A 16,743-nucleotide genomic window follows, 5' to 3' on the forward strand; every position below is an offset into this window, starting at 1 on the left:
GCCCTCACATGAGGACATTTCACAGCAAATTTATATCTGAAAGACAAAGTTGCTGCATGACATGCTGCTGGGATGTCCCCACCTCCTCTTCTCTAACAGCAAACAGATGAAAATTCAGAAAGCCTGGAGGCCACTGCACTGATACCATCAGGCATAGAGAGAGTCTCTTTTTTATAGGCTCTTGTTACATCCCAGAAGAGTTCTAGTACTAAATGGTAGCTGATGATGTCCTGCCTTCCAGGAATGGCAGGGCAGAAGAGAATTCCCAGCGTCCCTCCTTCAGGAGCCTCCAGCACTCTGCACTTCAGTGCAGGGCTAAGCACTGACCATGACACTGCCAAACAGCTGTTTTGCTTCTATAGAAATCCCTGTTACGGAAAATGTAATGGTACAAACATGCTGATTTCTTCTTGCAGCACGGTGCACAGGCCTTTGGTACTTCTTTTCTCTCCTTTCTTATCTCACCTTGGTTTCTGTAGCTACCTAAGCTGAGTTCCTAAAGCTCCTATTCACTTCAGTTGCAGCTCAGCTCTGCTCTACACCCGGGTTTCCAGGCAAGTGGGAAGTGGAGCAACATAGCTGTAATCACTATTGAAGAAGCAATGCTCTCTTCTCCTCATTGCTACATCACAAGGCTTTAAAAGTAAATAAGTATGTGAGTGAATGCACCATGACTGAAGCTTGTGTGAATGCATGTATGCAATAGTCTTCCCACCCCCCCACCCACTCTATAGGTGCAGAAAGAAGAGAGCAGTGGTTGTTAAAACTCGCCAAAATCTATTTATGCAGCAGTAGAAGAAAGAGATATTTAAAACACAAGACTGTGGCTACACACAGATGCACTCAAAATGAGTTATTCTTAACATATGCCTCAGCTCCTTAGCATGTCAGCTCCTGGGCCCATCAGTTGTGTTTAATTCTGGATAACGCTGCTGCCTCCGTGAGGGATTTACAGCAACAGAGGGAGAGCGAGAGAGAGGTACAGCAAGTTCAGTCAGCAAAACACAAGTGTTCCTCCCCCAGTTCCCCAAGTCTGCCAAGTCCCCCTGCTGCTCTTACTTCCTAGTCACTTACTGAAGACCATGGCTTGCTCAATTACCACTTTTCCTCCTCCCTTCCCAGCCACCTGGAAGTTCCTGTCTCCACCTAGTTTAGCATTTCCCTTGATCCCCAGGGACCACATGCATTGCTTTACATGTGCATGCATGAGATAGCTCCTAGATGGCCATCAGTGAGCTAGTGCCACGATGTTAGCACAACATGGAGGGACTGATGAGTGCAAGCCCTACGCAAGTCAGTGGCTCTTTTCCTGCAGGAAGCAAGGAGGGAAAAGTTGATAGCAAAGGGCTGAAAGATATAGTTAACATCAGTGTACTTCTCCCTCCTGATGGAAGTAGGGTACCTCAAAAGACAAGGAGGTGAGCAAAGCTATTTCTCAGTAGGTTTTTTAGGAACTCTCATTAGAAGATTGTTTTTTAAAAGAGTTGAGGAATCTGTTGCCCTTTGGGAAATACATTATACAGAGTGAGATTAACAATTTCCCCGAAAAGCTCATTTGTTTTATTTGGATACACTCTTACAAAGGGTAAAGAATCTATTTCAGTGCTGGCCCTGGAAGAATAATAATTGCAACAGGTTGATAAACAAATTGGAGCTTGGAGCCACTGTAAGGAAGAACAAGAAGAAGGAATGTAAGAGGAGAAGAGAGGAGGAGAAGAGAAAGATGTCGTGTGTGTGTGTGTGAGAGAGAGAGAGAGAAAGAGAGAGAAGAGAAAGAAGGCAAAGGGACAGAAAACACAAGAAAATAGAATGAGAAAGACAAAGGAAAAGGGAATAAGAGAGAGAGAAGCTGTTCTCAAACATAACAAGCTAGGAGAAACATTTTTTTCCTAAAAATCCCAGTGTCTTTAGTCCCATTGCCTTCAGAAGTGCTGCAGAACAAACTTGGAAATGTAGGAAACCCAAATATCTTCGAATAATTTTTGCTTGTAGCTCCAGTTAGAAATCCTTAACATCTGACCACTCTGCCCCAGGAGTGCATATTATGAGTACTTTACAGTTGTAAAACATACATCTGAGTCATGCGCCTTAGCTATTAAAAGCATTAAATAATACAGCTAATTTTAAACGCCACTTGATGCTGCTACAGAGATGCAAAGGAAGAGCAGAATAAAGATCCTTTTGAAAGAGAGAATTCATGGAGCATCTTGAGGAACTCCCTTCTCTCTGCTCCTCTAGAGCCTGGGCAGGAATTCCAGAAGGGAATAAATACCCCAGTGCCTTTATTCAGCAAGTGGAGAGTTTTGTTTTCCTTTGTTAGGAGTTGGCAAACATGTCTTTTCTCTCCCTAGAATTAATTTCTAGGAAATGTGTTCTTTGGCTAATAAATTATCCTTTCTTCCTCCAAATGGAACCTTCCAGAGAAAATGGAAAACCATGTGGGCTTGGTCTCCTTGTTTAGATCATCATAGGTTTCTGTAACTGTTCATTTCTTTGTAGCTTTTCATTAAGCAGGGAGATGGAGCGCTGTTGATTCTGAGGCAATCTGCATTGGATCCCTGGCTATTCAGTCATACTCAAATGCCCTTCTGATCATAGGTTAGAATTTAATGTCAACTAAATAAGCCATATGGGATCAGGTCTAACATATTTTTGTCCTTAGTTGCTTTCATTGTTTATAATTATTCCTCTGGACTGGGTCTAGGAAGACTGCAGTAAAGGGAGCAGTACACATTTGCTCTCATCTCAGGCCAGAAGCTGATGATTTATGGCCTGAGGGGTACAGAAGGGCAGGTCAGTGGGTGCCCACACATTCACACGTGTGGAAAGGTGACAGTAGCCTAGAGGATTGAAATTTATGATCACTTCAGAAGTATGCCAATGAATAAAAGGTTCATAATAATATTTAGAACTAGACCCATATATATAGATTTATGAAACCATTGAAGTAAAATACAAATAGTCAACAATTTATGAGGGTGTGGGGAAATATATCATTAGAGTAAGGATGTACCATATAAACTTATCAGCCATTCCAGAATTTACAGCCACATATAGGAAACTGCTATTAAAGCAAGATTGAAGGCCTATCTAATCATATGTCTGCTTTTGAGTGAAATCACTACCAGTGCAGCAGTGACTGGGGCAACCTTACAGCAGTCATGCCAGGCTGGCTACCCCTGGTGTGAGAGCTCAGACAGTGGAAAGCCAACAGCAGCACAAACTCTACCCCACACCATCATGAGGGTGGTAACCAGGGGGAATCAGGTGGGTGAAGGATTCATTGGTTCCTCCAGACTCCTCAAGGGTGCAAGTAAACTGAAACTTCAAATCAGAAGGCTCTTTTATCTCATCCCCACACCACTAAAATGAGTTCTTCCTAAGAGGTGATGTTCACCTTTCTTCTCCTTAAAGCCAGGAAGTGGGTTGCAAGAAAAGAAATAAATGAAGTAATGAAGCAGCTCCCAAAACACAGGTACTAAAGAAGGGCTGAAGTCCAGCACAAGAACAGGAATAATATCTTTATACATGGATATTTTTCCATGTAGATTTTTGGTACATTCAACTTATTTTCCACACTTTGGCAGACGTGTACAGTTCTAATTTAATGAAGCATTATGTGAGAAATTGAATTATAATAATTCACATTGGCATTCCAGCCATTTTCACCAATGATTACCTATGGAAAACAGTCTGTTAAGGCAAAAAGGACTTTAGTCATAAGGAATGATCCCAGAAGGACTTCAAAATGACCTTCAAGAGATTGAAGTAAAATAATTCAATATGTATATATATATATATATATATATTTACAAAATAATTCTATAATTACATATATTTAAGTGTGTGTATATATATATATATATTATGTATAGAATTATTTTACTTCTACTCTCTCTCTCTATATATATAATTTATCCCATGGACTGTAGGCTGTGTGTGAATAGTCTCAAATGGACTGTAGATTTAAAAAACCAAAAGATGCTGAATGCTTTGTGAGTGTTTGAGACCAGATTTCATGTGATGTGAGAAGCATTTATCCCAGGTATCCTCGACTCATTATCAATTAGAAGGATTAAGCAGTCTCTATGTGCTTCACTAATCATCTTTTTAATGATTCAAAAGAAGAAAACCAGGAACAAAAAAGAGATGTAAAACGAAATTTCAGGGAGTAAAGGAAATAGAATAGCTCTACATACACAAAAGATCTGGACATTATCATTGTAGCAGGATGGTAATGGAGCACAAATAATCTTCAATGGATAAAAATTCTGTGTTGGATTAACATCAATGCTGGGAAATTTCCAGTGCTGGGGACTAATCATTTCTAAACAGCTTTGTGTAAACAGCCCTCACTGCAGGCACAGCCCTCCAAAGAGAGAATTCGAGTTTTCTCAGCCAAATTATCTGGGACACAATCTAGCTGTCCCTCCCAAAACTTTCTTTATACTTTATGGCAACTTGAAACACTCTGATGTCTCATGGACAGCCTAGTTTGCATTGCTCAGGGTAATCTTCCTAACCCTGCAAACAGCCAAAACTTGCTCCAAGGTCAAGGCTCTGAGCAGCATGATCAGGCTAGACCTACTTGCAGCAAGGGCTTGGACATGGGGCCTCCCTCCAGAGGTCCCTCCAACCCAGGTATTCTATGGTTCTGTTGCACTGTTTGAAATCCACTGCTTGGGCAAGGAAAGAGCTCCTTGGAAAGGTCATTTTGCAGCAGTCTGCCAATATTTCATCATATCCATCACTTCAGACTCTCCTACTCAGTACTTTCCCAGCAGGCATCACTGCGATTTCTGTTCAAAAAGATTCTCTGAGATCAGGTTGTGTTTGCTGTATGGTTGATGCCTGAGCCATGCCTTAGGTGTAGCTCCTTCTTGACAGTACTGAAGGGTGAGATTCAACTCTCCTGTCTTCAGTCATCTTAAGGTCAAAGCTTAGACTATGGAGTGGAGTCAACAGAGGAAGATGAAAAAATCTAGCAGAGAATTTGTCCCATTTTAAGACAGCAGGGCTAAACTGCCACCTGGAGGTGCCTGCTTCCTTCCTCTGCTGGAGAGGCAGTGTTTCTGGACTGGGTTTCCAGGCACCTTGCATTACAGGAGATGAATGCCCACTCCTCAGGCAGACAAACATAAAAAAAGTACTGGATGTAAATGTGCCAAATCTCTCTGTGACAAACATCTGCAAGCTCAGCACTGAAACCTTTGGCATTTGATACCCATTGCTAAATAAGAGAATGCTCCTCTCCTTCAGGGCACCAAATATTGGACTTGCCACTAGAATGAGAATAGCAAGAGTCAAGCAGACCGTCTCTGCGTGATGTGATTGCAGCTCCCTTTATTGCCTCGTCCATTGTGGACTGTCTTTGTTTTGCTTTGTTACTAGCCTCTGAGAATACATGCGCTTTCTTTTCACCAAATGTGCATAACAAGAAAATGGATGTGGAGCATCCAGTATTAACTGATCTCTAGAAGAGGAGCCTGAACTTTTCGGTTCCCAGCTGGACTTCTGTGAGCTACATTCCTTCTAGCAAGAAGGTAGTGGTGCTCTCAGAAGCAGACATTTGAAAGCAGGAGAGCACAATAGTACTGTATACTATTCTGTATATACAACTCTTTTCCTTCAGCTGTTTTCCAGCCACTACAAATGAGACTTCAGCATTACTATTCCCATTTCACAGAAAGGACAGTAGTGGTGAAGAATGGGAACGGAAAGACAAGACAACCACACACCCAAGTCTTACTCCAAAATCATCTCTCAGAACTGAGTTTGCCGCAAAATCTCCCCTGGCTCAGGCTGTGTTTAACTCTACTCCCTCCATGGCTGAGAATGAAAGGGTTTTTAGCTTAGAGATTCAAAGTGAAAACCATGGACAAATGTGTGTTAGGAAAGTGCAACAGGTATAATAAACAAGTAGCTTGTCTGTGCATCGTCTAAAGAAGTGTTAGATTTCTTCTTCCAATATAGAATAACGGATTAAAACAAATGCAAACAGCGCACAATGCAATAAAAAACATATGCTCCGTTTTCCACTTCTTTTCTGCTACAGCTGTTTGTTTTAAACATATAAAGATTAAGGGAACAGTCTTGAATTTAATTAAATCCCAAAAGAATTAATGATATTTATGCATATTAAATTTTTAAAGGCACTTGTGGCTGTTCAGCCAATCACTCACTGGACTGTCATAACATGCCTTCCAACCTTAATTTAAATTAGAAAGAAGAGACTCATGGAAAAAAATGTGCAGACAGTAACCTTTTCTTTGCATATATGTTTAAGAGATAAATGCCCATCTAGCTTTAAAAGGCAACAGATCTAATAAATGTCCACGTCATTATAATTCAACAGTGGGGAAAAAAAAACCACAAACTGATGTTACAAATTTTGGAGCCGCTTCTCTAAGGAAAATAAATGCAAACATCAATTCAAATCTATTTTAGAGAGTTTATAGACAGAACATCAATGTCTTAACACAGAAACTCCCAGATTATTCCAGATGAAAGGGCTTTCCCAGAACTGTGATGAATAGAGGGTCATCTCTGGAGCACAGTGGGAAGACACAGCCTTTCCCCTTTCTCTATCCAGGTCATGCCTTCCTTTAGTCCTGTACTGTCAGTAAGACAACAGGTAGATTTGGATCTGGGTCTCTGGATCTCTCAGTAAGAAGAAAAAATGCTTTCTCTGCTCTTTTTGCAGTAAATCCATTGTGAATCTGAGTAAGCTTCTGGTCCAAAGCTAAAATCTCTGATTTTTTTTCCCTTGCTACCAGGTTGGCTCCAAATGCAGGCTGCAAAGGGGTAAGGCCTTCTTTTCTTCCGCTCTGCTTATTTTTTTTCCCCTTGTGTATCCAACATTTTGTTATCTCAGCTCATAGTCATCTTTCCCACCACAAACAATGGACTCCTCCTCCCTTCATCTCCTGAACACTAATGATAGGCGTTTCCCATTCCATCTACCTCTCAGCATTGCCATATGCTATGAAACAAATAACCTTGAAAGCTCAATAAAATATAGCTTCTTGCTAAATAAAAATCTCCAAGTATTGCTCCTTCTCTCACAAGTAATTTTGTTGACTTCTCAAGGATTCAGACCCTGTTTAGAAAACCATTTATTTGGCTTTGTTTAAGCGTGTGTTTATGGTTTACGGTTTACCAATGAGAATAGGAAAAGACCCAGCCGTTAAGTACTGACGTGCTCCTGTTTGTCAGACTTTTCTACCTTACTTGCTAAGAAAACAGTCTTTGCCTGGTGCTTACCTATCAAATACTCCAGCCAGATCTGGTCTTTCTCTGGCTCATAGGGTCGGCTGAAGTCAATCTGGATTTGGAAAGGCTGTCCTCGACGCACTATCAGCTTGGGATTGTAGTACTTGTCGGTGTGGTGCTGCTGCTTGTTGATCTCATTGGGTTCTTTGAACATATGAATATCCACAACACGCAGGTAATCTGCAGAGGCACATCAATGAACAGAAAGCAGTCACATTATGGACATCATCAGCATTAGAAGCCCTGTCCCTCCCTTCTCCAGCTTTGCTCCATCAAGAAATGCAATAGAGTGTGCTGGACCTGTTTGGGGCTAGCACCTTTCTGCCTGAGCAGGGTTTTATGGGCTGAAACTTCTTCACCTACTTGCTGCTTTTGCAGAGGACATAAGGTTCTCACAAATGGTGAAAGCAATGACACAAAGGGCAGGTTCTAACGGGTGGAAAGCTGAATGATGCCAGGAAGAGCTGTGCTCTGTCCTTCCTTTTGCATCAGCTTTCTGCAGGTCTGGGCACAATCAGGGTCTTTGACAGCTGTGGCTCCATGTAAAATGCATATTCAGAGGGATTTTTTGATGCTTAAGTACATACGTTAATGTTTGTAAAGCACGACTGCTACGAAGTGCTGCAGAGCCTGAGAGGCTTTAATGATCTTGCTTTCAGCTGTGAGCTTGGATGCCTGTATTAAATAAGGCTTTGGTGTATTATACATGTCTAGACTCAGCTTCTCAGAACACCTCCACTGCTATTAGTATCTTTTATGAAAACTCAATATGACATTATAGTATGCAATTACAGTATAAAGTCATAGTCAAATAGCAGAGGGTATCTATAACATGCACAAGCAAAGTAAATGCCTCACTCCCTTCAAATCAGGGCTATCTAAAGGGTTATAGCTGTCAGCATTTGGCTTGCTCAGCTCATGACCAGCGTGTGGTGGCACTTGGACAGCCAAAGGCACTTGCAGTCACCACCAGCTATGTGACTGCCATGCTGAGAAACTGCACAGTGGAAGCCTTCACACACAATAGCTCCGTCCCTGTACACACTGAAGCTGTACCCAGTAGCTTCACAGCCAGTTCCTTCTAACAGTGAGCAATCATACAGAACTGAACCAGACATCATTCTTCCTCCTTCATGCTTGGACAGATAATCATGAAAATTCTGCCAGGAGGCCCATTATTGCCATGAGGAGAGAGACAGAGAAGTAAAGCTTGATTTGCAGCTCTCAGCTTGCAGTTCCAGGTGCTGACAGAAACCAGCCAATTTCTGCATTTTATAGTGACAAATACAGAGCCAAACTCATGGCTGGCAGGAAGAGGAGCACACTTCCAGCAGCTGGCAGAGCTGTGTGTCCTCACATGGTGGCTCATTTGGCCTGCTGCTGAGTACACTGCGAGCACGAGTGATACACTCAGCAAATGAGTCGGATAGTCAAGTCACTGGCAGCTAAACACAGCCCATTGCACAGAACCTCAGAACACAGCTCTGCAGGCAGCTTTTTCCTGCAGGCAGGAAGCCACAGCAGGCAAGAAGGCTATGGGCAAGGTAAAGCTCCACGGCAGTGTTGTTGTAACTCTGTGCTCAATTCTCCAGGCTTCTGGAATAACTTCTGTAGATCCCCACTGGCCTTAGTGTTGGCTGGAGCTATAGAGATGGATCTTGTGTGAAACTTCAAATGCTTTTTGCTCAGAAATAATTTCTCAATGTGCCTCTATGAAATAGGGAGCGTTTTCACCTCCCTCCTTGCAAAACTTACCCACACACACTCACAAGAATGCTGACAAAGGTCATAATTAAATTACGCAAGGCAGAAATTTCCTGGAGGGCTGTAAAAAGAGAGCACAGGAGAGCCTCTGCTGTTTTCTCTCCCAATCTCTCTTAGGCTAGAAACATCCCATGTAAAAGCTGCACATCACAGCTCTGTGAGAGATCTAACCATCAGTGAGTTTGGCTCAGCTTCTCCCTGCTTCCAGGGAGGCATAAAAATTCTTTTGAACATTTGTTGTGTTTTCATCTCATGCTCTGAAACAAAAGGCAAGAGACCCTGCCCTTCCTTTGCAAGTTAACCCCTTCAAGGAACTACAAAGCTCAGCCACCCTGGGGTGTCAGTTCAGCTTTTGCTTCATTTTTTTCCCAGGACTTTACAAGGCTCCTGTCAAAACACAATCATACACATCTGCACACAACACATTTTGCTCTCGGTGTTAAAATGAACTTCTTTGAGCTCGTCAGATGAAGATGACCTGTGACTGAGCCTGTGCTAATTACAGTAATGGTAATTAGAGAGGACAAAAGTGAGCAGGGTAACAGGATACACAAACATCTCTACCAGGGTAGGGTGAAGTAATCAAAAGGAAAGGTCCAAGCGCTGCACACATTGCTGCCTGTCTGTTTGTGAGGGATGGGTGGACATCAGGGGTCTCCTTTGAAGTCAGATCTATGTGATGGTTTGTCACAGCCTCATCCACTATTTAGTGCAAGTAGGTTTCCTGTGCAAGAGCTAGCAGACTCATGTTTTCTTAAAGCTTTTGTAATGTGGAAATTGAGGTGAGATGATAGGAAGAAGTTCTTTACTCAGAGGGCAGTGAGGCAGTGGCATCAGCTGCCCAGAGAAGTTGTGGTGCACCACCCCTGGATGCTCAAGGCCAGGCTGGATGGGGCCCTGGGCAGCCTCCACTGGTGGTGGCAGCCCTGCCCACAGCAAGAGGTTGGAACTGTGTGGCTTTTAAGGTCCCTTCTAACCCAAGCCATGCTACAAGCCTATGATTCTATGTTAACCTTGGTTGGAAATGAATAAATGAGCACAATCTTGTGCTGCTTTTCAATTCCAAAAATAACCAGCAATCACCAGGTTTTCTTGGAGGACAAAAGAGAAAGGATTCCGGGTTACAGACCAATGAGTTTTTAAAGGAGGTGATGGTCTCTGCCAACAGGGGATGTACGATTCCCTGGCACTTAGTAAAGGAGGGCATGTGGGCAGCCTGTAGGCTGCGGAGCCCCAAGGCTGTGTCCTCCCACCGAGCTGTCTGCATGCGTCAGGCCCACTTATAATTCAGTGTGGGGAGATGAGCTAGCTAGGAAGAGCCATGGGGAGGACACAGCACAGGTGCATAAAGAAACACAGGCTTCTTGCCAAGGAAGCCTGCAGCAAGCAGCCTGCAGCAGGCAGCCAGCTGACCAAGCTGGGGAGGCAGCTGTCCCTGCGGTCTCCACCAATTTTAACGTGGCTGTGATTCAGTGCAGTTGAAGTGGGTGTCAGTAGAGAGCTCGTTCAGCACAGAGTTTACCTCATCCTAGAGTAGTAGCTAAAATAGGTCAAATGAATCACACCCTAAAAATGCCTATTTCTCTCTATTGGCTGTCAAGGGAAACGAGGGTGAGTAGCTCAGCTGTAGACACCTACACTGCACAGAACAAGGGCAGGATTCAGCTCAAGACAAAGTCCTTTAAATGTAGGCATCTAAATGGTGTGAACCAGACATGTAATGTCTTATGGCCGGTGAGATCTGCTTGCTGCAGCCATTGGAGCTGAGAAAGACACCCTGGAAGAGACACTCACTGCCTGTTGGGAAGAACTGTATTCTCACCTCCGGCTGGGCTAGCTCTGTGTTGATTAACATCTGACACGGATGAAGACACCATCATTTAGATGTTTACAGCAAATGTCCCATCCTACCACAGAGCTTAGTTGTACACGCAGGGATAAAAGCATTGGCCTGCTTTTTTTCAGGGTAATGTGGAAGTGAAATACACAAAGCATTACAAAAGGCTTGGACAACCCACAAGTTTGGAAGTGTGAAGGAGAAGAGGATGAAGGTGATGCAAGAAGTCCATGGCAAAGTCCATGTTCACCCTGCAGTACCCTGCTGCTCCTGCTCTGCCTGCAGGCTCTCACTTCAACCCCAGTGCTGCAATTGCTCTTGGTAGGCTCAGCTTCCAAACACAAGTGCCAATCTGAGTTGTGTGTGGAAAACATTTGGTAATATACATTTAACATTCTCTGACAGGTGATTTAAACATCCTACCGCAAAACAGTGTCCAGGGAACACATATACATCAGCTGGTGTTACAGGCTTAAATCACAGCTGATGTGCAATGAGGCAGGAATGCTGCTACCATCCCTTCCCTTTCCTCCACCTAGGTCACCCTTGCATATTATTGCTACAAGCACTGCAGAGCAGAACTGCATAGCAGAGCTGACCCAGCTGTACAATAAGAGTTTTGCTGTAATAATTAAATTTATTTTTTCAGTCATACTAGTCCCATAGTGAAGTTGATCCTTTGGCCACACAAACTCCTGCTTTGGACAAGGGCTGTTTTCTCATCTGCAGCATTACCTTATGAGGCAGCCTTCTGCCTCAACTCATTTGACCTCACATTCCCGTTCCCATTACACTTCAGAAAACAGATATGCTCTTGTCTCCCAGCACCACACTCATTCAGAGCCTGATATTAAGCGCTTCATAGAATCATAGAATGGCTTGGGTTGGAAGGGACCTCAAAGATCAACAACCTCCAACTCCCCCGCTGCATGTAGGGCCACCAACCTCCATACCTAATACTAGACCAGGCTGCCCAGGGCCCCAACCACCTCCAGGGATGGGACATCCTCAACCTCTCTGGGCAGCCTGTGCCAGCACCTCACCACTCTCTTGGTAAAGAACTTCCCCCTTATATCCAACCTAAGTATTCCCTCTTTCAATATAAAACCATTTCCTCTTGTCCTGCCATTATCTACCCTGGTAAAGAGTTGGCTCCCCTCCTGTCTGTAGGCTCCCTTTAGGTACTGGAAGGCTGCAATGAGGTTTCCCCACAGGCTAATAGGAGCCTTCCTTCAGAACTGATGCATTTTAGCTACAGACTGCATTCCTTCCAAGGTATCCTGCACCAGGTGTACTGAATTTGAAAATATACAAAGTCAGGACCTGTATTATACTACCTTTGACAATTTAAACACTCATATTTTTCCCAGAGCTACAGGGTTGTCTGAAAAAGTTAAAGCAAAGTTCCTACCATCTTAACATTCCAGTTGGTTTGCTCAGGCATTTTTTTAAGAAATGCTTTTAAAAGCAACATGTGTGTAATAAAAGGGGAGGACATGGGCAAAGCAGATGATTAAGATTACAGAAATAACGATTTCCAACAGGACTCTGAGCTTGTCACTGAAAATCTCATTGCTTGTTTTCTACTGTGTAAAATGAAGCAGTTAATGCTCATCCACATTTATTAAACACTCTTTCAACCCCAGATGAAAAGCTCCATATGAGTACTAAGTATTATCACATCTCACTTTTGTGAGTTGCTACATGCAGCAGGTTCTGTTGTTAATCTTAGGCAAAAAATAAAATAAAATAAAATAAAATAAAATAAAATAAAATAAAATAAAATAAAATAAAATAAAATAAAATAAAATAAAACCATCATTGTGTTGGTGTCTCATTCAGGATCCAATTCCATTTTCCTCTAAATCTTGTCTGTGCTTTTCAGATTCATTCCAAATATAGTCACTCTGATTTTCCTTGCCCCAGAATTATATTTTGTCTCTCCAACCAAAACATTAAAACATTTTCCACAGGAGAATTATTGAGTTTCTCAGCCATTTTTATGAGTGAGTTGACCATCTAGTAAAAGCATTCTGCAGCAGATTCACAGTCAGTTTAAGCCTGTATAAACCAGAAGGGCCAATAAAAGGGGATGCTTCTACTTCCTTCATCCCATGCCTGAAGCCAACAGGTGAGCCAGGCTGAAGTGGAACTAAAAAGTACTAAATTAAACTTTCTATTCTACTTCTCCTGTCCAAAAGCCTGCTTTTAACCCAGATCAGTGTCTTGCCCTGCTTCACCACCAGCTGCTTCAAGGAAAGGGGCTGGTCCAGAGCTAGGAAAAAGTGACCAGAGACAGGATTTTTACTGAGGGCAATGACAAGTTTTGATGACTTTGGTTAGGAAACTCTATCTATATATGCGTTCTCCCACTCCAGATGTTCAGTGACACCCCTGCAAAGTGGAGCTTTCAACCAGCCCAGCCCGAGAACAGTCAGCCACAAACTTAAAGACTCGAGGAAGTCCTCCTAAAGTTACTCTGTGATTGTAACCAAACTGGAAAAAAAAATACTCTCAACTTTAAACCACTCTCTAAGGTTAGAAGCAAAACCAGATGTATGTCTTAAACTTTACACTGTACCTTTTGGATTAAATCCTCGAGGTATCAGACCAAAAGCATCCATTTCAGGGACATCATTTTCTTCAGCATTGGAGTTGTTTGATGGGAGGCCTCTTCGCCCATTCAGGGGAGGTTGTTTCTTCTCTCTGTTGGTGCTCGTTGGTTCAGACATCCTGTATTAGAGACGTTGTAATACCACGTAAGAAAGAAAAAGTGCAAGGAAAAAGCACACACGAGCCAGCGTGGCACATATAAGATGGGAGAAACCGGAAACAGTGTGGGGTGCCAGCGAGCTACACATTTTTAGATTCACATAAATAAAAACTGAGAGGCAGAAAACATCAGTCTAATGATGGAGTACAGCTCTCTGAGGATTGTAAGCCATTTTGTGTTTGTCAAAACACATGAATAAGAGAAGAAAGGGGGTAGAAGGAGGAAAGGAAAGCTTAACACAGAAGTATTTGTCTAGGAGAAGCAGGGCATTAAAAACATTTGGGAATTTCTGGTAAAAAGGTGGAAAATTACCATCTTTCCCACCCTCTAAAATAATATTATTGCACCCTAAATAACAAATTATATTCCTAGGAAGTACATTGCATACCACCTCTCTCTAATAAAAATGACAGTCTAAGTTACATTGCAATCATCTCAAATACTACAGCCCACAACATTCTGCAGATGATTACTGAAATACTGTATTTTTTGTCTCTATGCACACAAACACCCAATATCCAAAAGACTATTTCCTACACACAGAGAACCCACTTTTGAGGAGAGAGAAAGAGAGACGGAAAAAAAAGAAAAAAAGGCACTTATCCATTTATTTCTCTCCCACAAGCAACCTTAAGGGAAATCTCAGATGTAGGCTGATCAGAGACTTCTCTTTGAGCTAGTCAAAACTGCTTTCACATCTATTTCAGTGAAAGCACGTAGTAACGAAAGAGCCACACCATCCATCTAAGAAAATATTCATGGCTGAGAACACAGCTTTTTCCCAAAGCTCCTGAAAACATCAATTCAAAATACAGCAATTATTTAATAGTAGTAAGCTCTTAAAGGAAGTTTTCTAGTTAGCAAGGGTACCTTCTTTTCAGATAGTCTTTTTTTTTTTTTTATTTTGTCTTCTCCCTTGCAGATTTTCTGATGTGTAATAGAAGCCTGGAAAAAGTTGAGGGCTTTTAAGTAACTTCTGTATATCCTCCTCCCTCCTGTTGCAATAGGACAGTGCTGAAAGGGTTGCCAAGCCCTCCCCACACCATCTCCAAGGATCTGCCACCACTGCTGGCACGTCTTTGCTTCCCCTCCCTCTCCCTGCCTACCTTCCCCCACCTCTCATCAGGAACCACTTATCAGGAGTATTTCAGAGTCCTTGGGCTAAGGAAACAACTCAGGCATTGAAGTTTCAGTCCTTAGTGATATAGAGTAGAGCTTCTCATGGCACAAGAGCATAGAAAGTGGAAGAGATTCTCTGAGTGACACAAAGTTGTCAGTCTTAATAGTGTCTCTATCTCAGGATGCCTGCACTGCAGCTTGAGGCGCTGACTTTCAGAGTACTCCAAGGTAGAAAACAGCAACACTTTCTCTCCACGGTGCCTCACAGCAGTCCTTCTTAAGACTATGGGACACATGAGCATGGAAAGCTCATTGCCAGCTCAACAAACAAGATCTTTTCCATGAGAAACTGTGCAATTCAGGAGAGTTAAGGTGTTGTGCTCCATTCAGTTCTGTTTAGGGCAACTGACCTTCTGCTCTTACCCATGATAATTTGTGTATCGTTAACAACCTGTGTCAGGAACAGTACCTGACGAAAGCATTTTACCTACAGACCAACTTTCTTCAGTTTCACTAAGTTCTAACGTAACTGGGGACTACCAGGATTGCTTGCTGAGACTCAGACTGCAGAGGTTTTGGAGCCAGCTTCACTATCTGCACATGAGCACTGCACTATGCTACTATGCTACCTCAGAGTCAAAGGGCCCCAAACACTCCTTTATCTCCTGCAGCAGACTGCTAGGCAAACAGCACAGAAAGCCACCTGGCCAGGGCACTGTACTTCTTCTGCTGTGCTCCCCCAAGTGCGCCAGCACCCCATCAGGAGAGATCTGGTCTTGCTGTTGTCCTGAACTGCAGTTTCTATGGACTCTCTTCTCTGCAGATGGTCCTTATGGTAACCATCTGTTGGGCAAGCAATGCCCCTGACACCCAGGAACACAATGAGCTTTCTGGGGGAGGAGGCTGGCTGCCAATTCTCCTTTTTTCCACTCTGATTTCTGCACGGTGTGCCTCTCCTTCTACTTCCAGCCAGTACTTCAGTTCCCAAAACTGCAGCTGCTGTGATGACGTTACAGAAACTGAAGTAAATATTGCCTTGGTGCCATGCCTGCTGGAGGCCTGCAACACAAATAAGAAACTCCATCTCCCGAGGCAGTTATGTGCTTCCCCAAGTGGCTGCAGTGCTGTCAGAGCCAGGAGGAAAACTTTCAGTCAGAGTGGGAACGGCAGTGAGTAGATGCAGCCAAATGATCCCAGCCCTCACGCTTCAGAAGCCAGCAGTTGTAGATGTCTCTCCTTGTGCCCCTTCAGGTCTCTTCGGAGCATTTGGCAGAAGCTGACGATCACTGAGAAAGCACAGAGAGAAAAATTTTTGGCAGCAGCTTTGCATCCAGGGAGAGTAACATTTTTTAGGCTGTAATTTATTTATTTTGTGGGGAGTGATGTAAATTCATGCTTATGACAGCTCCAGATGCCAGGTATTTTCTCATTACCTTGAATTTTTAGCATTTGCCGTTCCTTGCCTATTAGACTGCACTGGCCTTAATTTAGCATCTATGGTTTGAAACTACTGACGTCAGAGCTGATTCAGGAGGGGGCACAGAGAACACGAAGGCCTGTTTTTCCTGTAGGGCCTTATATTTAATGAATGGTGTTCTGGAATGACCGGTGAAGGAGCAATCTTTCTTCATGAAGAAACTCCTGCACTGCTAAAGGGCTGAGTCCATGTTTGTTACTCAGCCATCAAATGCTTGTGGCTTTTGCTAAAGACCTTTGCAGTTGTAGATGCTCTTCCCATTGATCACAACGAACTTTGAATGATGGACAGCCCTTCCTCATGATCACCACAGAAAAGCTCTTAAATGTTTGGAAAGTTTGCACTGCGAAGGGTTATCCCAAATTCAGTTTTCTGTTATCATGAGGGTCAGCATTACTCCATGCCAGATACAAGTTTAAGGGGAAAACCCCACAAAACATGAGTCAGTAAAGCTTTACAGACAGAAAGGAGAGTGTGTGAAGATCTGTCATAAGCAAACTC

The 16,743-nt window shown here is 43.0% G+C and overlaps 1 protein-coding gene across 1 annotated transcript in view; it reads right to left on the bottom strand.

Annotated features, from left to right (window-relative positions):
- Positions 1–13,605, bottom strand: part of F13A1 (coagulation factor XIII A chain) — a gene marked incomplete at both ends in the record, with an annotated part of 55,540 nt that extends 41,935 nt beyond the window's left edge. Inside the window, 2 exons of the mRNA XM_079533739.1 lie at positions 7,264–7,452; positions 13,455–13,605. Of these exons, the coding sequence (XP_079389865.1) occupies positions 7,264–7,452; positions 13,455–13,605 (340 nt within the window). The remainder of the gene's footprint in view (positions 1–7,263; positions 7,453–13,454) is intronic.
- Between the last annotated feature and the right edge of the window lie 3,138 nt (positions 13,606–16,743).

The sequence above is a fragment of the Tetrao urogallus genome (genome assembly GCF_951394365.1).
Source record: "Tetrao urogallus genome assembly, chromosome: 3".
Lineage (NCBI taxonomy): Eukaryota > Metazoa > Chordata > Aves > Galliformes > Phasianidae > Tetrao > Tetrao urogallus.